The sequence below is a fragment of the Centropristis striata genome, chromosome 21, assembly GCF_030273125.1.
Source record: "Centropristis striata isolate RG_2023a ecotype Rhode Island chromosome 21, C.striata_1.0, whole genome shotgun sequence".
Taxonomy (NCBI): domain Eukaryota; kingdom Metazoa; phylum Chordata; class Actinopteri; order Perciformes; family Serranidae; genus Centropristis; species Centropristis striata.
In genome coordinates, this window is record NC_081537.1 from 25217158 (window position 1) to 25241160 (window position 24003).

The 24003-nt window shown below is 37.9% G+C and overlaps 1 protein-coding gene across 1 annotated transcript in view; it reads left to right on the forward strand.

The window, feature by feature from the left end:
• Positions 1 to 22593, forward strand: part of mapta (microtubule-associated protein tau a) — a 30350-nt gene extending 7757 nt beyond the window's left edge. The window contains 12 exon segments of the mRNA XM_059324274.1: positions 6 to 77; positions 661 to 753; positions 1793 to 1819; positions 4221 to 4252; positions 5705 to 5771; positions 6126 to 6376; positions 8615 to 8707; positions 9908 to 9925; positions 9927 to 10001; positions 13964 to 14045; positions 14258 to 14364; positions 18430 to 22593. Of these exon segments, the coding sequence (XP_059180257.1) occupies positions 6 to 77; positions 661 to 753; positions 1793 to 1819; positions 4221 to 4252; positions 5705 to 5771; positions 6126 to 6376; positions 8615 to 8707; positions 9908 to 9925; positions 9927 to 10001; positions 13964 to 14045; positions 14258 to 14364; positions 18430 to 18627 (1115 nt within the window). The 3' untranslated portion in view covers positions 18628 to 22593.
• The last annotated feature ends 1410 nt before the right edge of the window (positions 22594 to 24003 follow it).

Below are 24003 nucleotides of genomic sequence, written 5' to 3' on the forward strand. Positions count from 1 at the left end.
CTCAGAGGACGAAGCGTCTCTCTGCAGTGAAAACGGAGCGAAACCGTCTGAACTGTATGAGGACGAGCTGACAGCCGGTAGAGACTTCTCTCACTAACTCTGTTCAGCTTGTTTCAGTTTCTCTTCTTTTATCAATAACTTTCCTTTTGTTTCAGATTTAACTGAAGAAACGTTCATGTTTGTTTGTTGATTTTCTTCCACCTCACCCTTTTTTATTATTTCCAGCTTGTCTTGTGTCAGTTTGCTGTTGTTTCAGTTTGCTGATGAATTATTTTAACCTGCTTTCTTCTTTTGTACAAACCAAACAAAGTGCAACAAGAACTGAACTTCCCAGCTAAAATAATCACACATGTGGTCGTTTAACATGGAAAATACTGTCTCTGTGTGCCTGTGAGAATTAGCCACAGTAGCTAAAGTCTGGTCAGCTCGCTTTGATCACCAACACTGAGCGTGACAGCGTGGTGAGTTCAGGGTCGTCAGGTTGTTCAGCAGCTCCTTGATCTGTTAACCAGCTCCCACAAACGTGACAAATACCTCAACAGGAGGTCAGCGGGAGTCGGTTCACAGCTGATTCAGCTCCAGTAAACTGTCAGATTAGGGGCAAGTTGAAGGTTTGAACTTTTCCTCTTTCCTCTGACTGACTGACTGTTTCTCCTGCAGTAGAGACGTCTGCAGAGGACGGCGGCGTCGCAGCTGAAGCGCCCGAGCTCTCGCAAACAAAGAGCGCCTCGTGTGAGGACGAGGGGCCGATGGGTACGCCTCCGCTCCCTCCGCTCCCTCCGCTCCCTCCGCCCCGCTCTCTCAGCTCTCAGCTCCCGCCTCCTTTCAGCTGCTTGTGCATTCAGTTGTTTTCCTCATTTGACATTTTGGGAAATAGATTTGCTTTCTTGCATGAGAAGATTAACACCACTCTGTGTGTCTTAGTGGGAAATGTGAAGCTGCAGCCATTAAAAGACCAGTTAATAAAGACCAGTGGTGGAATGTTACTAAGTAATTAAGTACAATTTGGAGGTACTTGTACTTTACTTGAGTATTTCCATTTTATGTAACTTCATACTTCTACCTCACTACATTTTGAGGCAAATATTGTATTTTTAACTCCAGTACATTTAGCCGACAGCTTTAATTACTCTTCAAGTTGAGATTTAACACGAAGAAATATATAGTGATATATGAAGTGTTTATGCTAAGCTAAGCTAAGCTAACTGAAGCTTCAGACGTCAGAGAGGTGTCAGTCTTCTCATCGAGCTCTTCCTTTCTGTTTTCTGACCAAAGCTTCTCTTCTGCTTGTCCTGATTGTAAATTAAGCTTTTTTTCTTTCAGAATCTTAATTGGAAAAGTCGTTTTATTCTTTGGCTTCTTCTTTTCTTCGTGCTTGCTCTGACGGTTTGATGATAATTTGCTTCTGAACTGAAACATGATCAGAAAAAGACTGAAACATCCCCCTTTCTTTAAAACATAAACATTAAAAGCTGGTCAGATGGTGGGCTGGTGGCTATTTGAGGGTGAGGTCTGAGCCAGACCGCGGCGGCAGGCTGTGATCTGTTCAACAGATGCATCAGAATAATGTTAAAGCAGCTGCAGCAGCCGAGGCTCCGCTGCACCACGTCAGCCCAACAATCCATCTTTATGTTATTGAGTGATATATATTTAACAGTTATTTGCTTTGTGCATTAACTGAATGCTCGCTGTGCGGCTTCATATTGATTTCTCAGAGCATTAATCTGCCTGACTGACAGAAACTCTTTACTGATTACTGTCTTCTTCCTTTTGTCTCTTCGTGTCCAAACAGCAGCAGGAGGAGGAGCCGCTCCAACAGGTAGGTCATGATCCATCCACCCGCTCAGGTTTAATATTTACTGCAGAATATGAGGACAGGTAGATAAAGCTCCAATATGTCTGATACATGAACACTTAAAGGGTTTGATTTAAAATAAATGTCAACATTTAAAAAGGTCATTTTACATTGATTCATTACATGTAATTACTAAATTTACCAGAAAACAGATAAAATAAATAAATAAGCATCATTTTTATTAATTTTCTCATCAGTGCACAATGTAAATATATGATTTAGCAAAAAAAAGAAAATTCAAGATGTCTTATTGAAACAGTCCAACAGTCATTTTTGGGATTTTCACTGAACTTCACACACAAAAAAACATAATTAAGAAAAACTAAATCACAACGGAGATATCTGTTCTGGCAAACTAACTCTTAGTTTGTAATTAAACGTTATATTATTAAAGTTAAAGAAACTATATAGAGAATCATTAAAGTTGCCAATTAATTGCTTTTACAAGAGAGAAGCAAAATCTACTTCTAACAAGGTTTTTGCATTATTATTATTATTATTATTATTATTTATTTGACCTATTGTTGTTGTAAAAATAGTTTGTGAAGCTTTAATTATTTAATAATTAATTTATTGCAGAGATGTTGTCTGATATGTGCCAATATGAAAACATATATTTTAGATAATTTATTTTATTTTTATTTATTCTTTATTTAAAAATGCTCAGCAACTGACCGAGCTTAAAAGTTACTTAGCTTTATTTATTATTCTTTATGTTCTCCTTTTATTTTTAGGATAAGTTGTAAGACATTGTATTCTATATTAATGTTAAAAATGACTTGATATACATATGTTTTTATCCATAATTTAAAGGCAAAAAGGAGGAAAAATATTATTTTTAAAAATAAATGTATCTGAGGTAATTAATGTTTAATTTAAATGTTAACTAATTGCATCAATTTTCATACATATATTTTTTATTATACACTTTTAATTAAACACTTCTTATATAGATCTTTAATAGTTTGTTTCAGTGGTTTTGGGAGGGTTTCATTTATAATATAATATAAGGAGATGTTCAGAAAGATTTCATTTCATATTTTAAACACTTTTTTACAGTGAAGTTAAACATGTTAGTGGTCTGTCTGTCTGTCTGTCTGTCTGTTGATGCATTAACTCATTTCCATCTCATTTTATTTTCATGTGAAGTTTTTTTCCCCTGAACACTGATCACGTCTGCATCTTCACCTTCTGTAGCTCCTCCTCAGTTTCTCAAACATTACAAATGTCTTTATTTCAGTTCTGTTCACTTCTTTATTCATTCTTTTTTTATTATTTTAATGGGGAGATGGAAAACAAGTGCTGTGAATGTCATCATTAATCTGTTTCTCTGCTGACTCTGGAGCTGCGAGCGGTGAATTTGCGTTTGCGAGCGACGGATCAGGAGGAGGGGAGGACGCCAGCTTCATGGGAGCGTCGTGCTCTCTGAACGCCGGAAACGAGGCGGCGGGGGAGTGTGGGAAGAGGCTGAGTGAGTCTTTATGGGCCTCTGAAGACCTGGGCAGCGGGGCAGAGGTCAGGCGGGACGTCCCGGCCAGTGGGAGGAGCCCCGAGCGGCCCGGAGCCGTGGACTCTCAGCGGGCGATCAGCCTGGACGCCTCCGAGTGTCTGACGGAGATCACCAACCTGTCTCTGGTGCGCAGCGCCGCTCTGGAGGACCTGACGTCCATCGGGGACAGAAAGACGTGGGTCAATCAAGGAGAGGAGCTGGAACAGTCCAGAAACACCCCCTCAGAAACTCTGCCACAGTTTGACTCTCATTCAGAAAACATTTCCGAGAAGGAAAGCCTTTTAACCAGCCGCGGTGACTCACGCTCACACAGGGCCGGCTATTCACAGCCTGACATTTCTAATGACTCAGACACGAGTGTGGCTCAGACCGCCGGTACAACCGAGCTCCAGAGAACTCCCCCAGCCAGAAAGTCTTTGGTGCCGGTCGCTATTTTCAAAGGTCTGTGTGCCGTCACATTCACCAGTTCAGAGTCCTCTTCAGTTAACTCCTTCCACTTGTTTCTTTAAAACGCAGCTTCTACTGTCTGTCATGCTGCACTCTCCCTCCGACTTGTTTCTATTGGACGTTAACTTTGACCCGAGGAGAAGCTTGTTGTCCTCCCTCCCCACTTTTTTCTTTCATGTCTCCATCTCTGCTCACTCTGCTGGTCATGCAGCCCCAAGAACAATAAAAAAAATCCACTTTTTGTTGTTTTTTCACGAGCACTTTGTGTCACCATGCATGCTGCACATCACCAACGTTGGTTTGGTTTCAGTTCTTTGCCATGTGAACGTGTTTAGGCACTCACCTGGTAGCCAAAGAACTAACAGAGATATGAACGATATTAAACATCTGCTTCTCTTCTGTCTGCAGCTCCAAAGATGGATAACGGCTCTGCAGATAAGGTACGAGACCCAAAACACTGGCATCATTTCTTTGTTATTAAAGGCAGAATTCTGGTTTATTACACATGCTCTTTCCCCTAATGGAAACACGGCTATTGTTAGTTTCAGTCTGACTCTGTTGTCGTTTTCACATCTTGCGCCCTCGTTCTGTAAACAGCACGTGTACTTCCACCTTTCTGTGCCCCTTTGGGTGTGCTGGTCTTAAACTGAGGTGTGTTCAGTTGCATTGTTTGGTGCATTTCTATCTCGAGACAGCAGAAAGATTGATAACCCAGTCTAAAGTCAGTGGTGCAGTATTTTCCGAATATTTAAAAGGCACATTCTTCAGATAGTAAGATGCAGAAGTTTCCTTCAATGCTCTTAAACTTTAGACCTTACACTATTGATTAAGCGACATGATCTTTGATTTGGAGTTTTTGTGTTTGTTTCCACCTCATGAAGTCCAGTATTCACACTCTTTTAGCTCTGTTTTTGGTCTCCACCACCTCCTGAGGATAAAGATCTGTGTCTTCACTATGTCAGCTGCTGCTCTGACTGTCTGCTGTTTACTGCTGAGCAGATAGTGTGTGCTGCCTTTAATGATGCTTTAATGATGAAAACAGCTGGTAACACAATGAGAGAACCAAAAACAGTAAATCTGTAGTCCAGAAAACCAGAATAATGACATGAAAAATGCTAAAAGCAATGTTCTGAAGAACTGAAAGTAATTTTTGTGCCTAAACGGGTATGAATCATTGTGGTAGCAGTGATTTTTAAGGTTTTAGGAGACAGATTATGTTCATTTGGAGCTTTTGTTTCCTGTCTGACTTTGTTTCCGTGGTGTTGTTGGTTTTGGATTTTGCTCCTTGATCCCATTATTACTTTGTCTCATAGAAATGACGACCAGGGCGATAAAACAGAGTCCCATGTTGTAACAAACCAGAATAATCCTGCCTACACTTCCATCATTTTTCATTTGTTCAGTCATTCCTCTGTTTTACGTTCACTGCCATTGGAACTTTTTGTTTGTTTCATTTATGTTTTCCTCCTCATGAAAAAAGACTCAAACTGCCACCAAACCAACCTCTTCCCTTAAAAGACCGTCGTTAGTCACCAGGAGCCCCAAAACACCCGCCTCCCCCCGAAACGGCCCCAAATCCATCAGCTCCATCCCTGTTAAAGCCCGGGGCAGCAGCAGCAGCAGCAGCACGGGGCCCCGGCAGCCCGGAGTAAGTACAGATCTGAGATCAGCTGCTAGAGACGAGGACGGACGCTCGATCTCCAGAACATAAATGCACCCAAACCTGCTCCTCTTTTATTCTTAATTACCATAAAAACTCACCAAAGCCTTCATCTCTCACTGTTTCATTCTCATTTGTTCAATTTGATTTCTTGCATTTGAGCTTTCTGAGTCAAAAACAACATTTCTTTTGTAAACTGAACAACTTTTCCGTCTGTTTTGTTGGTTTTCAGAGTCTTGGAGGAGCGAAGTCTCAAACCCCCGGAGCCAAGACTTCTGCCAGAACTTCAGCTCAGCCAGGTGCAGAACCAGAACCAGAACTTCACTTTCATTGTGTTCATTTCTGTTCAATTTTTTATATGATTTTTATAAGGATTAATTTATAAGGATTACTTATGATGTGTCATATTTTTTTATGATGCAGCTAGTGCCAAGAAACCGCCCACTCCAAAAAATGAAAAAGGTAAAAATAGAAATAAGGAAACCAATCATTAGAGTCACTTTTAGCCTCGCATGGGCACCAGACCACAGTCTGATCCAGCGAGTCAAACTTGGTCCGCTTCTAGTCCGTAGAGCTTCTAGTCTGGATGTTATTGTCTAGCCTTTACCCTTCAACGACTGTTTGACTGGTTTAAAACTGACTCTTTGCTGCAGATGGGAGCGGTCAGAGCAGCCCCGGCACCATCCAGTCCCCGTCCAGCGCCGCTCAGTCTGCTAAGGCAGCGGCCGAGGCCAACAAGCTGAAGAAGGTCGCCGTGGTGCGCTCCACGCCCAAATCCCCCGGCTCGCTGAAGAGCCGCCCGCCAGCGCCCCTGGCTGCAGCCGCGCCCATGCCGGACCTGAAGAACGTCCGCTCCAAGATCGGCTCCACAGACAACATCAAACACCAGCCGGGAGGAGGGAAGGTAACGGGACACTGTTGGATCCAGATTCAGAGACGGAGAAGCTTTGGAGGCAGAAATAATCATATTAACCCTTTATCAGGCAAAGAACTATATTTGGTAACTTCAGGTAATATTTCGAGAAAAATGTTGCAAATTTAGTAGATTAAAGTGGCAAATCTACAAGAAAAAAGGTTGCAGATTTAAGAGATTTAAAGCGGCGATTCTGTGCGAAAAAAGTGGCAGATTTACGAGAAAAAAGTGGGAAAAAAGCAACTTTTTTCTCCCAGATTCACCATTTTAACCCTTAACAGGGCACTCATTGAAATACTTGCAAATTCCAAATTTCAACCCTAGAGAATATTGGAGGATATTACAAACAGCCAGAATGTGTAAAAAAAAAACATACGAAAATAATATTTTGAGAAAAAAAGTTTACGAGATTAAAGTGGCAAATCTACGAGAAAAAAATGCACAGATTTATGAGATTTACAGTGGTGAATCTGCAAGAAAAAAGTTGCTTTTTTCCCACTTTTTTTCGTAAATCTGCGACTTTTCGCGCAGATTTGCCACTTTAAATCTCTTAAATCTTCGACTTTTTGTCTTGTGGATTTGCCACTTTAATCTACTAAATTTGCAACTTTTTTTCTCGAAATATTACCAGAAGTTACCAAAAATAGTACTTTGCCTGATAAAGGGTTAAGAGTTTAAACTTCGAGGTCGAACACTGAATCTATCATCTAATTTATCTTCCAACAGCACATGGTTACTGATAAAAGAAACATGGCATTAATACTATGGCTACACGATTTGGAAAATATATCTAACTGTGATTATTTTGACTGATTTTGCGATATGATTCAGGATATTTTTGCACCAAACAAAGAATTCTTCTTACGTTTGTAAAATATGATTTTCAGTATTTTGACACATATTAACTTAACAAATATTGCACTATGATATTGCACTAGTCTATATTGTGATATCAATCAAATTTAAATAATTGTGCAGAACAAATTTTTACAAACCCATTTAAGAAGGTAGAATAGATACTTCTGGTACGATTTGCAGACTTAAAACACGTTATTAGTGTATTTCCTTTCATAGAAAACATTTGCAAAGATGTTTTTGTTTGCCACATTTGCCACTTTACAGTTTTCTTCTGCACGTCCTTTGAAACCACAACATTTCTCATTGTTGCTGTTACCAACTGTTGAAGTGTGAAACTGGCACCTGGAAATTGTATTTCATCACTGTGTTTGTGCACATAAAAACTAAGCAGAGTCCCACTTATAAAAACATTGCTGTAGTGGTCAAACACTCTGAAGGACATGCTTTAATTTAGTCAGAAACCGGAACAGTCAGAGTTGGTTTTAGGCAGAGAAACAAGAAAATATATTACCCTATAACTATTATAATAACTAATTGTCGTAAGCAAACATTACAGTTTACTTCTGAGGATAAAGTTATCACTGCACAACATGAAAACAACATGAATCCATTCCTGGTTCAGAAGGTAGAATATGAACTTAAAAGTAATGTTTAAGTCTTTATTTACTAAAATACCAAAATTATATTTTTACTCTCCTTTACGCTATAATTTCCACTACATTAATGTCTAAATCTGCAAAGGTACACTTCCATAATCAAAAGCTTCTGGATTAGTCATCCGGGGCTGAGAAGTAACTTAAACCTGCATTCTGTCTGATGTCCAGCAGGGGGCGACTCCACTGGCTGCAAGAAGAAGTCAGCTTGTATAGAAGTCTGTTGGAAAATGAGCGTACTTTTCACTTTATTTATGACCCCAGTAGCCAAAATCAGCCAATCAGAACATTTCTGCTTCCAAAGACTCCAAAGAGAAAAATTCATGGATCCAAAACTCAGATCTGCCTTTTTAGTGTGTGTGTGTGTGTGTGTGTGTGTGTGTGTGTGTGTGTGTCTTTGTTCTAGTTTTGTGTAGCTGCATCACGTGTTCAATGTTTCACTGCCTACTCTTGCAGAATCTTTTGTTGTGATATTTTTGGACCAAAAAATAAATAATTAAGGCTAAAGACTCTTTTCTCTTGCTGACGTTTGAATGGCAGATCAAAAAGGATGAAAATCATTTACTGCCTCCAACGGTTTCTGTGTTTGGTCCTAAAAGGGAATGAGAGTTTCCAGCCCAGTGTTCCTGTCTGAAACCTGCATGTTTCACATCGTATCATCTTTTTTCGTCTCCACTCAAAAATCTAAAAGCGTTTTCACGTTTTGTTTTTTTTCCAGGTGCAAATCCTTGATCAGAAGGTGGACTTTAGTAGTGTCCAGTCTAAGTGCGGCTCCAAAGCCAATGTGAAACATGTTCCCGGGGGCGGCAATGTGAGTAACTGAGGGATGAACTCAACACGACTCTTGAGCATCTCTGCAGTTATCATCCAAAACCAACTGTCGGTAAAAAGAAACTAACTCAGTCAAACAAAAGGTTCTGACCTCTGCTTTAAAATCCACAAAGAAGTGGATGGACTTCTGAATGGAATCTCACCTCCTCCTCCTCCTCCTTCTCTCCTCTCCTCTCCTCTCCTCTCCTCTCCTCTCCTCTCCTCTCCTTTTCCTCCTCCTCCTCCTCCCTTTTCCCTTCTCCTCCTCCTCTTCTTCCTCCTTCTTCTTCCTACTCCTCCTCCCCTCATCTCCCCCCCTTCTCCTCTCCATCACCCTCCTGCTCCAGCTCCTCTTCCTCTCATCACTCTCCTCCTCCTCCTCTCTCTCTCCTCCTCCTCTCCTCCTCTCCTCTTCCTCCTCCTCTTCATCTCATCACCCTCCTCCTCCCTTCTCCTCCTCCTCCTCCTTCCTCCTCCTCCTGCTCCTCCTCCCCTCATCTTCCCCCCCTTCTCCTCTCCATCACCCTCCTCCTGCTCCTGCTCCTTCTCCTCCTCCTCCTCCTCTTCCTCTCATCACCCTCCTCCTCTCTCTCTCCCCCCTCCTCTCCATCACCCTCCTCCTCCTGCTCCTCTTCCTCTCATCACCCTCCTCCTCTCTCTCTCTCTCTCTCCTCCATCTCCTCTCCTGTCCTGCTCCTCCTCCTCCCCCTCCTCCTCCTCCTCCTCTCCTGTCCTCCTCCTCCTTCTCCTCCCCTCTCCTCCTCTTCCTCCTCCTCTTTCTCTCCTCCTCCTCCTTCTCCTCCTCTTTTTCTTTAAAATGCATAAAAAAGTGGATGGACTTCTGAATGGAATCCGTCACAATCTGCTCAATAAGACTGAAATTTTCATTTTATTTTATTCCACTAAAAGTTGCATTTAACCAAAAACCACTACTGTATCTCATTAATAAACATCATTGGCATCCATATAATAAGATAAATATGGTCGTCTGTGTGTGGTGAGGTGCATAAAACACAATATTTATATTTTTATACAAAGTTATGGATGGAAGCTTTAATGAAATGAGTCAAAAATAATGTTAAATTCTTCATCCTGTCATCATCTTTGGGCTGATCCACTCCTGCTGAAGATATTCTCATTTTAATAAAGTATTATTCACGTTTTAACTGATATATTATTTCTTCTCGTTGCACGTCTGCAGGTCCAGATCCTGGATAAGGAAGCTGGACTTGTCTAACGTCCAGGCTCGCTGTGGATCTAAAGACAACCTGAAGCACACGCCCGGAGGAGGCAGGGTGAGCACGTCCTGGTTTCACTTTCTCTCTTTGAATAATTCACTTTATTTTATTTCTCTCTGAGCTCACAGAGAGGATCCCTCTGTCACCAGTTGAGGATGTTTTACAGGTGAAAGTCCTCAATCAGGAGGTGGATTATAGTGATGTTTGAAACATAAGAAACAAAATCAACTCTCTTGGTGACGATAAAATCTTTTTTTTTTAACATCTCCAGGTCAAAATACTTCAGAGGCTTTCAAAACCTGAAAATTCAAAATATATCAAAAATCAAAGTATAGTATATAATCGTAATTTTTTTTTTTTTTAGTCAGTATAGTATGTTGTCAATATATAAAATCACGTTCTTCTTTTGCATGAATGGGTTTAAAGTATTTCAAAGTATTTAAAAACCACGGTCTGTTTGAAAACCTGTGAAGTATTTGACCTGAAGGTGTAAAATATGAAACATGAAGGTGATGTGAGGGAGCAGAGTCTCTGCAGGAATAAACCCTGTTAGAATAAACCAGCTGGTCAGCTCTCTCTCTCTCTCTCTCTCTCTCTCACTCTCTCACTCTCTCACTCTCTCACTCTCTCTGTCTCTCTCTGTCTCTCTCTCTCGCTCTCTCTGTCTGTCTCTCTCTCTCTCTCTCTCTCTCCTCTTCTCTCTCTCTCTCTCTCTCTATCTCTGTCTCTCTCTCTCTCTGTCTCTCTCTCTCTCTCTCTCTCTCTCTCTGTCCCTGAGCCTCTCTCGCCCTGCAGGATAACCGTCTTTCATATCAACTTTCCAGGTTCAAATTCTTGATAAGAAGCTGGACTTAAGCTCTGTGCAGTCCCCGATGCGGCTCCAAAGATAATATAAAACATGTACCAGGAGGAGGGCAACGTGAGTAGATCTGAGCTGCAGGGCTGCAGCCGGGGAACAACTTCTTCTCCTCCCTCCTCCTCCTTTTCTTCTTCTGCTTCTCCTTCTCCTCCTCATTCTCCTTCTCCTTCTTCTTCCCCTCCTCCTCTCTCCTCTCCTCCTCTATCTCTCCTCCTCTTCTTCTTCTGCTTCTCCTTCTCCTCATTCTCCTTCTTCTGCTTTGTCTTCTCTGTCTTCTCCTCTTCTCCTCTCTCCACCTCCTCTCCTCTCCTTTCTGCTCCTATTTCTTCTTTTTCTCCTCCTCTCTCTTACTCTTCTCTCCTCCTCCTCCTCTCCCCTTCTCCTTCTCCTTCTCCTCCTCTCTCCTTCTCCTCCTCCTCTTCTGCTTCTATTTCTTCTTTTTCTCCTCCTCCTCCTCCTTCTTCTCCTCCTCCTCATCTTCCTCCTGCTGCTCCTCCTCCTCTCTCCTTCTTCCCCCACTACTTCTGTTGCTCCTGCTGAATGCACCTCCCCAGAGGAGCAGGATGTGAGCGTGCACGCCTCCTCCTGTGTCTCCTCGTGACCTCGACACTCCAACACTGTTAACTCGTCCTATTAACAGTTTTATCATTAATACAGACATGAGCATTTATACCATTTATTCACAAGCTAAACTTCATCTCAGAGGGAAAAATTTAACTGTCTACGTCACTACATTTATGTGAGAGATTTAGTTCATTTACAATTTTTTTTAATCTAAAAACTGTTATTGAAAAATGTTACTTAAATATCATATAATATAACTTTTAGAGCTGAAAAACATAGTTTGACTTAATATTTTCCCAAGAAGGATTACTTTTAATTTCCTTGGAACTATACAACAACAATCTAAAGTTTTTTGCAGATATAAAAAAAATATATATTTTTTAATTTTCAAAACAAAAGTCATAATAATATAATATTGTCAAAATTTCTAAATAAAAGTCATAGTGTAGTATGTCGTCAACATTTCATAAAACACTCCATAGTATATAATGTCGTCAAAATTTCAAAATAAAAGTCATAGTATAGTATGTTGTCAAACTTTCAAAATAAGTCAGTGTATAGTATGTTGTAAAAAAAATAAAAACAAAAGTAATAGTACAATATGTTGTCAAAATAAAAATAAAAGTCATAGTATAGTAAAGTATGATATCAAAATTTCAAAATAAAAGTCAGTATAGTATGTCGTCAAATTTTCAAAATGAAAGTCATAGATTTAAGATGCAATATCCCTTCTAGTTCTATAGATTAAGCTTTATTATAGATTCAGTAATTGGTTGATACAGAAGGGTAATGCATTTACTTAAAAAAAATCTGCTCGACAAATTTCAGATACATCAGAAAAAGAAATCATCATTTAATATAAAAAAAATCACGTTCTTCTTTTCCATAAATGCACGAGTAAAAATAATCTAAAGATATCAGATATTATAGTATGTTTAGGGGACATTATTCTACTTTTAATGCTTTTAGTTTTAGTTTTCCTGATTGTACTTTTACTTGTAGTATAAGTTAAAAATCGAATAGAACTATAGTAAAGTATTAAATACAATTTAAAAAAGAATAATCAGCAGTTAATATATAAAATCACATTATTCATTTGCATAAATGTACAATTAAAAAATTAGGGGACATTTTTCTCCTTTTAATACTTTTATTTTGACAGTGTTGACATTTCACAGTGTTGTACCAGTATTTTGACTTCCTCCTGCTCTGCCACAGACGTATTTAACTCCCCAGCGGTCTAATATTCGTCCGTACTGACTCTTAGATTTAACAAGTTAATATAAACTGAGTGTTTCTGCTGGTCTGGTGCTCTCAGTGCCTCTGTGTCTCAGCGGACAGAGTTATGTAATGCTCATGTTCCTCTGTAAGCTGATAACTCTGTTGAATCTGTGCTTGTCGGTTTGACTGTGATCAGAAAGTTTTACCTCCCAGACTGACCCCGGACACAAACATGCATGAATCCTGTGTGTTGTTGTTGTCTTGACTTAGGATGTGGATATTTTATCAGAGAGAAATCTATAAAGAGAGCTGTTAATTGGCTCACAGTGAAGCGATCTGATTGTGTCCCAGAGGAGAAGGAGTCTCTGCAGAAACAAAGAGTCTCTGTCCCTCTGCGCCCGTTGAGACGAGCGCTGGGATGACCTCAGCTCACAGACTGAGAGCTTTGTGCTACGAGACAATCAGCCATGACAGGAGAGATGAGCCTTTGTGACGCACGGCCCACAAATATGGCTTTTCATCTCCGATCAACATGAGCAGTGCATGTTAAAGAATGCAGAATATGATCGATTTGCCTTAATACTTAACGTTTTTAACAAGAAACTAGAAATAATGCTCACGGATTGCACTCCAACACTTTAAAGGGGTAGTTTGGATATTTTTAAGTGTGGTTGTTTAAGGTACTTTTCTATTGTCCGTGTTTAATCTGCAGTAGATGTTGGTCGAACCACAAAATTTCAAAATAAAGGTCATAGTATAGTATGTCTTTCAAATTTCATGAAAAAATGTCATAAGATAGAATATCGTCAGAATTTGAAAAATAAAAGTCATAGTAGAGTATTACATAAAAAAATCAATATAAACGTCATAGTATAGTTTGTTGTCAAAGTTTCACAATAAAAGTCATAGTATAGTATGTCATCAAAATTTTGTAAAAAAAACGTCATAATATACTGTCATCAAAATTTCAAAATAAACGTCATAGTATAGTATGTTGTCAAAATTTCTAAATAAAAGTCAGTTGAGTATATTGTCAATTTTTCAAAATAAAAGTCATAGTATAGTATGTATACTGTAGAAAATACACTGACTGAGAGAAAATACCTCATACAACCTCACTTAAAATATCCAGACTGTCCCTTTAATATCTAATCCAGTTTGTCTTCATGTATATGATCCGTGTGTTTACTGATGTGTGTTACTGATGTGTGTTACTGATGTGTGTTTCCTTCCTGTTACAGTTGTAGAAGACTAACAGAACAGTTTGTAGCTTCAGTTCCTTCTGTAGCTGCATGTGAACAAAGAGTTCAGAGAGACATTTGTTTCTTTAAATATTAAAAAACTGTTGCTGCTCTCTGTTTTGTCGCCTTCACAGGTTCAGATTGTGCACAAAAAGATCGATCTGACCAACGTTCAGTCGAAATGTGGATCAAAAGACAACATTCGTCACAAACCAGGTCTGTCTTTGTCCATATTTTTTTTTACATTGTTTATATTTGTATTTTTACTCGAGTAGAGGATCTAAGGGTGTCTTTTACCCTTGATCTCTTGCTTTTTATGCAACTCTTGATTGTTTTTATGTGATCTGTCTTATATCCGTATTTTAAAAAAATGTAAATACATCAAATGCATTTTACGTATGCTGCTGTACATTGTGTTTTTTTATGAGGTGGAGGAAATATTGAGATAAAACACGAGAAGCTGGAGTTCAGAGTCCAGTCTAAGATTGGCTCTCTGGACAACATCGGCCACGTTCCCGGAGGAGGACAGAGAAAGGTAAAAACAACCAAACTCCTTGTTAAAAACGCTCGATTTAGTCTTAATTATGAGTGTGTCGTTGTTCTTCTTCTTCATGCCATCACGTCCTGCCACCTCAGCTCATCTCAGCTTTTTATCTGCACATCTGGAGAGTTTGCTTATTCATTTCCTTTAGAAAAAACAGTTTTAATTAATGATGAAGACCTGCGGACGGTACCTGAACGCAACACAAGTAGCAGATCCTTTAGAGGTGTTTGTCTAATTAACCAACTGTTTGGATTTCTTAGTGGGTAAACAACTCAAATATTTCAATGATTTCATCAAAAATATAGTATATTCTAATGGTTCCAGTTGTAAAAATACAGTTGAGATAAGAAAATTCAGAGCAAATAAACTTTACAAGCAGCAACAGATGGTTTTTTTGCACTGCATGTTGCCTTTAAGGACTCCTGGTGGAGGCTGTTTTTTTGTTTTCAAATCTATCCTCTTAGTTTGCACTTAATATTCTTCTGTGAAAAATAGATTGTTTATCATAATAAACAAAGTATTATGATTTAATATAGGGTCTGTTTCATGACTAAATGTCTAGTGTTAATATAGTTGGAGAATATCTATTTTTTTTATATTTTGTAATATTATCAATATTATATAAAGCAAGATGGAATCATATTCAGGTTTAGTGCCAATGGTGCATAAAGGAAACAATAAATATAGTAAATAACTATAAAATGTGTAAACTATATCTGTTTAATCCTATGAACCCTGAACTGACATGTTTCAAATACATATTTTATTTAAAAGTCAAATTCACCAAAATTACACCATTTATCATTTATTAATTGAAAAATGTTCAAAATTTCATAAAAAAACATCATAGTATAGTATTTTATCAAAATTCCACAGTAAACGTCATAGTATAGTATGTCATCAAATTTTCAAAATAAAAGTCATAGTATAGTATGTCATCAAATTTTCAAAATAAAAGTCATAGTATAATATGTCATCAAATTTTCAAAATAAAAGTCATTGTATAGTATGTCATCAAATTTTCAAAATAAAAGTCATAGTATAGTATGTCATCAAATTTTCAAAATAAAAGTCATAGTATAGTACGTCATCAAATTTTCAAAATAAAAGTCATAGTATAGTATTCTGTCAAAATGTCATGAAAAAAACCTCAATGTTCTCATAGTTTCACAATAAAAATCAAATTATAACCAAATTAAAACAATTTTAACGCTAAAACTTCACCTCCAGTCATCCGTCTTTCATAGTTTATTTTCTCCCTCTTTTGTTCAAGCTTCTTTCTTCTTCATCCAGCTGATTTTGTCATAAGTTATTGATTTGTTGTCATTATCTTCTGTTTCCTTTTCATTTGGTCATGTTGCGTTTTGATTTCTGTTGATGCCATCACGTGTATTTTTGTTGCATGCCTTGTCATTCCCTGTGCTGGGGCTCCTCTGTAGAGGGAGAAGGGGAAGGAAGCAGAGGGCAGCACCTCAGACAGCCCCTCCATCCCCTCCCCCGCTGTCACCCCCCCTCAGTCACCTCAGACTGTCCCTTCAGCACCCATCACACCCATCCTGACGAACCCCCTCATAAAGATTGAGGACTCCTGTAAGTACTCACCAGCTGTGTGTTGTCTGGTGTGCTCCTTCAAAGAACAACACAAATGTTGTTTTTGTTTCTTTTTACTTTGTTCTTGTAACTTTAAGAGACATCAAGGGGCTGAATGTGCAGTCTAACAGACATGTATGTGTCTCCTACTATGAATGGACAAATATACTGTTCACACCAGGTTGTAATAATTTATTTATGTGAAGAAACATCATTATATACCATATCGTAAAAACATTGTAAAGTAACATAGTGTGTTTATTGAATAAATCGTCAACATTTCATAATATAAGAGTATAGAATGTCGTCAAAATTTCATCAAAATTGCATTGAAAAAGGTCATATGTATGTCGATTTTTGTCAAAAATTGTCAAATTTTGAAAAGGCTGAAATTACTTTATCATAGTCTGTTGATACATATTAGTTGTATAGGTTGTCAATGAATGACAGGAAAACACAAATTATGGGATGGCCAAAAATAAAAAAGCGATACTATAGTATGTCAGTTTTTGTCAAAAATGGTTAAAATTTAAAATGCCTAAAAATGACTTTATTATAGTCTGTTAATACATATTAGAGCATAGTTTGTCCATAAATGACCATATTATGGGATGTCGCAAAAATTGGACAACAACAAAAAAGTCATACTATAGTATGTTGTTTTTTTGTCAAAATTGATCAAACTTTAAAATGCCTAAAAATGCTAAAAATGAATTTATTATAGTCTGTTCTTACATATTAGAGCATAGTTTGTCCGTAAATGACAGAAAAACACCTATTATGGGATGTCCAAATATTGGCCCAAAAAACAAAAAGTCATACTATAGCATGTCGTTTTTTGTCAAAAATGGTCCAATTTTAAAATGCCTTAAAATGCTCAAAATTACTTTTATTATAGCTTGTTGATACATATCAGTTGTATAGTTTGTCCATAAATGACAGAAAAACACCAATTATGGGATATCCAAAAACTGGCCGAAAATAAAAGTCATACTATAGCATGTAGATTTTTGTCAAAAATGGTCAAAATTTAAAATGCCTAAAAATACTTTATTATAGTCTGTTGATACATATTAGTTGTATGGTTTGTCCAGAAATGACAAAAAAAAAACCTATTATTGGATGTTCAAAATTTGGACAAAAAAACAAACAGTCGTACAATATTCAATGGTCAAAATTTCATCAAAAAACATCATAGTATAGTATCCTATAAAAATGTCAGAGATGTTTTCCACACAAAGAAGATTCGAGTTGTAGTTTGAGTTCAAATCGTTTTATCTTCACAGGATCAACAGAACAGTTAAATGTTTGATGACAGAAACAGGTCGTCAGGAGAAAATAGTCATACAAACAATAACAATGAAACAAGACAAAATTATGTGATATATACATTAAAGTGCAGCTTGGTTTATCATGGCAATGTTTTTTTTTTTTTTCATTCATTCACCTTTATTTAACCAGGCAGGACATTAAGAACAAATTCTTATTTACAATGGCGGCCTGGTTAGTAGCCTATGTCTAAAATAAAAAATAAAAAAAACACCATATTTTAGTCCAAAAAAAGCACAAAAAAGCCATAGTATAGTGCAGGGATGGGCAACTGGAGGCCCGGGGGCCGCATACGGCCCGCACCCTCACTTGAAGTGGCCCTCAGTACAACTACATGCATTTGAGCATGAAATCTTAAAAGTGCTGTGTAAAAATGCACAAAATTACTTCTTGCAATTAATGTTGGACTGCTGTTCTTGCACTAAAAAAAAGAAAATAAATCACAGTAAGTGGTTATTTTTTTTATACCTTTTGTATTCCTATTTATACTGTTCTACATGCATTTGAGCATGAAATATGTTAAGTTACTGCACTGTAAACATATTTAAAATTGCAGTTTCATCATATCTGGTTAAGTGCACGGTCCTTTATGTGGCCCTGTGGTAGTGTTGATGAAAAATTGTGGCCCCCTGCAGCATTTAAGTTGCCCATCCCTGGTTTAGTGTGTCGAAAATCCTCATATTGTATAAATACAAGAGATAGTTGTGGTTCCATGAAGTGTTTTAACTGTTCCCACCAGAGGGAGCTAACAGTCTCTGCTGTCTCCTCCTGTTCTCCTCCTGTCTCCTTTTGACTCCCTGTCACCTCCTCCTGACCTCTTCTAACCTCCTCCTGACTCCTCCTGACTCCATTTCACCTCCTCCTGACCTCTTCTAACCTCCTCCTCTCTCCCCCTGTTCTCCTCCTGACTCCCCTTGACTCCTCCTGACTCAATTCCACCTCCTCCTGACCTCTTCTAACCTCCTCCTCTCTCCTCCTGTTCTCCTCCTGACTCCCCCTGACTCCTCCTGACTCCATTTCACCTCCTCCTGACCTCTTCTAACCTCCTCCTCTCTCCTCCTGACTCCCCCTGACTCCTCCTGACTCCATTTCACCTCCTCCTGACCTCTTCTAACCTCCTCCTCTCTCCTCCTGCAGATTGAGAGCCACAAGCTGAGTTTCCGTGAGTCGGCCAAGGCTCGTACGGACCACGGCGCTGAGATCGTGTCTCTGGAGGATTCCCCCCACCAGCTCAGCACCGTCTCCTCCTCCGGCAGCATCAACATGGCCGACTCTCCGCAGCTCTCCACGCTGGCCGACCAGGTGTCCGCCTCGCTGGCCAAACAAGGCTTGTGAATGCACTTCCTCCTCCTCCTCCTCTTCCTCCTCCTTCTCCTCCACCTCAACCACACGACCACGTTTAGAGGAGTTGTGATGCCTTCCTCGTTACGTTCACAGGACTTTTTTAGCTCCATCACTGTTTATCCTCACTAACCTTTGAAACTGAGAAAGAAAAAGATTAACCCGTAGGCCGACGTGTATTTAATTCTCTCTGTTTCTACCTTTTGTAAGTCTCCCTTTAAGCAGAGCAAACTTCTCCCTGTGAATCTGAGGCCGTCCACTCACATTAGCGCTCGGTTTCCCGTCACATTGACTGTAAACCCTCTTTAGAAACGTTCTGTTGTCCGTGTCCCTCCGGTGGTATTTCTTTAGGTAAAACCCGGCGCGAGGCCTGGGTCCTGCTGCAGCAGAGGGAACAGGGTTCAGGTGAGTGAGGGAGCGAGAGGGAAAAAAAACCTTCAAAAAGAAAAGTAGCAGATTTTTTCTCGTCAAAGGCAGAAAGAAGAAAAGCTTTCAGACCTCAGTGCTGTCTTTTGCTTCGTGTAGTCCCGACACGCCGAGGGGTGAGTCCAGGTACGTCTCAAAACATTAGAATATCGTGAAAAAGTTCAATATTTTTTGTCAGTCATTCCAGAAAGTGAAACTCATACATTATATAGATTCATTAGCCATAGAGTAAAATATTTCAAGCCTGTTTTTCTTGTAATTTTGATGATTCTGGCTAAGACATAATCAAAAAAAGTCAAAAATGGTCAAAATTTAAGTGTGTTGATACATATTAGAGCATAGTTTGCCCATAAATGACAGAAAAACACCAATTATGGGATGTCCAAAAATTGGACAAAAACAAAAAAGTCATACTATTCATGTCGTTTTTTGTCAAAAATGGTTTAAAATGCCGAAAAATGCTAAAAATGACTTTATTATAGTCTGTTGATTTATATTAGTTGTATAGTTTGTCCATAAATGACAGAAAAACACCAATTATACACTCTGTGTGTAATGAATCTGTTTAATAAATTAGTTTCACTTTCTGAAATAATTGACAAAAAAAATTGAACTTTTTCACAACATTCAATTTTTTTAGATGTACCTGTAAGTAAAACAAAAAAAAAAGAGAAAGAAAACCATAAAAAAAAGACGAACGGCTAGAGTAGAAACTTTGGTTTGTGTTGGGCACAGTTTTATAATCGTATCTGTGGATATATGACATGTATTTGATATGAAGAAACATTTGTATCGTGCCTGCTACTGTCAGTGTTATTTTACTTTTTGTTACTGCTGCTCTGTTGTATAAAAACGCTAAAAAAAAAAAAGCTTGATGGAGGATAAAATTTAACCTTTTATCACGGCCAAATTATTAAGACATTAATCTGCTGTATGCACATTAAACAGGTAGGTAGAATAAACGTCATCAGTTAACGGAAAGTTCTGTTAAAGAGAGACTACGTAACTCTAAAATAAAGAAATAATGCTACATGCTAAGCTACTGTAGAGCAGCTGACGTTACATAGTCTCACTTTAAATAACGTAGTGTTATTAAAATGTACTCAGCCAGAATGAATATTAAAGGAGCAGATGAATGGATGAACAGACGGATGGATGATGATGATGATGATGGATGAAGGTTGATCGGGCCAAGAAGAGATGAGGGAAGAAAAAAAACTGCAAAGTGCAGTTTAATCATTTACACCTGAGGCCAGAACCACCGTGCTCGCAATTATTATTATTATTATTATTATTATTATTTATAATGCCGTTAATCTTAAGCTCATGAGTTAATTATTTATTTGTGTGCAACAATTAGACGATTAATCAATTTATTGGCAACTATCTATCCAAACTTTTGCTTTTTTCTGCTTCTTAAATGTGTCGTGAGTGAAAATAAACTGAAAAACTTCAGATTTCTGCACTTTTGTTTGGATAAAATACTATTTGAATGCGTCAGCCTGAGGTCTGGGGAATAGCATGGCGCAATTTTCACTTTTTTCTGACAATTTATTAACAAAACGACTAACGGAATAACGCAGAAAATGAAACAAAACTAATAAATTAATTGGTTAAATAATTGTTCTGCAGATTAGGTCTGCAGCAAATAAAGCTCCAAATAGAGCAATTTACTTTATTTTGAGAGGAAAAAAATGCAGATATTAAGATAATTTATCACGAGAGAACGACTTGTTTTCTTAAGATCACAAGATTAAAATAAAAATAAAGTTCAGGATCTCTGTTGATTCAGAACTGTTAATTGATTAACGAGGACTCCTTGATTTGACATTTTCATCTTAAATAAACTGTCGGGATGTCCTGATCTCTGATAAATATCAGAAGTAATCAGAGGAAACAAGCTTTAGTTTTCTCGTGATAATTATTTAATTATCTCGTCATCTTAAGAGAACTTAACGGCATTCAAATAAAAATATTGCAAACATGGCCGTTCTCTGTTTCTGTACTGAGCACTGAACACAGGACTGAACATGGCCACTCTCAGCTGGTTGCTTTTATCTTCTGATTAAAAAATAATAAAAATAAAAAGCTGCAGAACATGGCCAAAAGTATGTGGACACCTGAATATTACACATGTGGTTTTAAGCATCTTATTTAAACGGAATGTGCTCTAATCTGATGATTTTACAGCCTTTGTTTGTTTGTTTTTAAACCTTTTTGCTGTGACAGCCCTCCTTGTTTATCTGTATTTTATCTGAATACTTTCTAAAGGTTTAAAGTGGTAAAATAATGCACTAATTCACAGGCATAAGAGGAAAGTATGCAAATTAATGCATGTTTTATTCTGCTCTACTCTGCTGTTTTTCAGCCCACGATGACTTTAAAATTATCTTGTGACCTCTAGTGGAAGATCTCAGCCCTCAGTCAGTAAATATTGTGTCCGCAGCCTTAAAAATTAATTAATTGCCACTAACAAGCACTAATTGGTACATCAGGACAGTCAAACGTCACAATAAGGGATGTTTTATGGGCTACTCCTGTAAAGGTGTTATCATTAAAACTAATCAAACTATGATGGTGTGTTCAAATTCTATATATTTATTATTCAATATTCAAGCATTTTGCTCCCTTTAAGCTATTGCTGCACATCTGGACTCGTCTCTTCTCTATTTTGACCAAATTCTTTTACTTTGGTTTCGTTCAAACTTGATTTCAGGGGGAAAAGACTCAAAGTGCAGTAATTAATCAGGGCTGTCCACAAACTTTTGTCCACTTTGTGTGATTTGGCTTCAGGTCAGAAAAGCCTCTGAGGGAGAAATCTGATTATTACTGTAAAGAATCTTGTTTCGGTTGAATGAAATGAATGCAACCAGCTGTTTTCCCTCAATTTGTAACAAACAATGTTCCCTTAAAACTATATCAATGTGCTCAAACAGCGTCCTGTTGATCAGTTCTCCCAGTGATTCGTCACTATTACTCACTTTAATATTAAGGAACTTCTTGCATGCACCTCATGTAAGAGAGTCTGCTTGTTGCCTCCCCCTTTCACAAAGTGGTCTCTTTGTATATCCTGTTTTATAAACTGAAAGAGAGGAACAGCTGTGTGTGCTTCACATGTTGCCAACATAGATTTAAAGACTTTTATCTCTATGATCGCACTTTGACTTAGCAGATAGGACTGAAGGGTTGTGCTTGCAACATTATCTGCATGCTAAATTCTTTTTTCTGTTCAAATAGACACATTCGTCTCAGTGCAGGACAGACAGACAGGCAGACAGACAGACAGGGTGAGGGCGGGGCGGTGCTCCAGCGGTGCAGAGGAGAACGTTAGAGTGTGCAGTCATGTGCTTTGGTGGGTCCTCTCATGTCACGAGAGGGTTTTTCTGCAGTAACAAAACTTTTTTTGGTTACTTCTGACGCTGTACAGTTGTGGAAATGTGATTGTTCTCGTTATTGTGCATTTGATCAATAACTGGTTTATGATGATTCTTGTTGCTGTATATGTGTATTTGAAAATAAATGCTATGAAGTCACCGTTTGTCGTGGAGTTTCTACTTACTGGTGGTGGTGCATTTTAGGATATGAGCATTTTTGACAAATTGACATGATATATAGTATGACTTTTTTTTGAGGGGGTCATTTTTGACATCCCATAATATGGTGTTTTTCTGTCATTTCTGGCCAGATTATGTTCTAGTATGACTTTTTTATTTTGTTCAATTTTGGACATCCCATGATTGGTGTCTTTTCACTATTTTTGGACAAACTATGCTCTAATATGTATCAATAGACTATAATTGGTCCATCTTAGCATTTTTAGGCATTTTAATATTTGACAAAAAACATCATGCTATAGTATGACTTCTTTTACAAAAAATGTCAAATTTTAAAATTCTTCTTTACAGTCAGCTGATACCAGTTATAGCATACTCTGTTCAGAAATGTCAGAAAAAAAAAACAATTATGGGATGTCCAAAAATTTAAGAAAAAATAAGTCATACTATATAGCATGTCGATTTTTTGTCAAAAATGGTAGAATTTGAAAATGCTTAAAATGACTTTATTGTAGTTTGTTGACACAAATTAGTTGTATAGTTTGTCCAGAAATGACAGAAAAACACCATATTATGGGATGTCCAAAAATTTGACAAAGTAAAAAAAGTCTTACTAAAGAATGACATTTTGTTTTGGGCAAACTATGCAATAATATATATCAACAGACTATAATAAAGTCATTTTTATGCATTTTAAAATTTGACCATTTTTGACAAAAGTCAACATATTAACTAATTATTCGAGGCAGCAGTACACCAGCTCCCTCTGCTTTCTGTGGGGTAAAATGACTGTTTTTGTCAATGGAGTCTGGTGGCTTTGAAGAGAGAATAACCGCTTCAGTTCCCTGTCAGAAACAGCTCCGACAGCAAGATAAAGAGGTGAAAATATTCTAATTAATGCAACTGCTCTTCTAAAAATTAAACTAAATAGTTTAATTATGAAGCATTTGATTGAAGAACTTAGTTTTACTTGGTATTAAGTAAAAATGTTTCTTTTTTACCTCCTCAGCTCTGGAACATAGTTTAGTTGTAAAATTTCAAACTGAAGTATTTGACGTTTGACATGAGCTCTGAAACAAAGTGTTGACAGTGCAGGAGAGAATCTCATTAATAAACCTCTAATAACACAATTATACTCTGAAATCACTCCTTATTGATCACATAGTGCACTGAATTCATCATCTACCATGAAAGTGACTGAACACACTTTAATACGACAGACGTGTTGACACAAATGGCATCAAAAAATTATGATAATTTTCTGCTCATTTTAGACTAAATAAAGTCCAACAGTGCCTGAGTGATGGAGGAAATGACTTCAGACTGTTTCCACAATGAATAACTCGAGTCCAGACCAATACCTCCAAGTTAAACATAAATGTTTTAATGG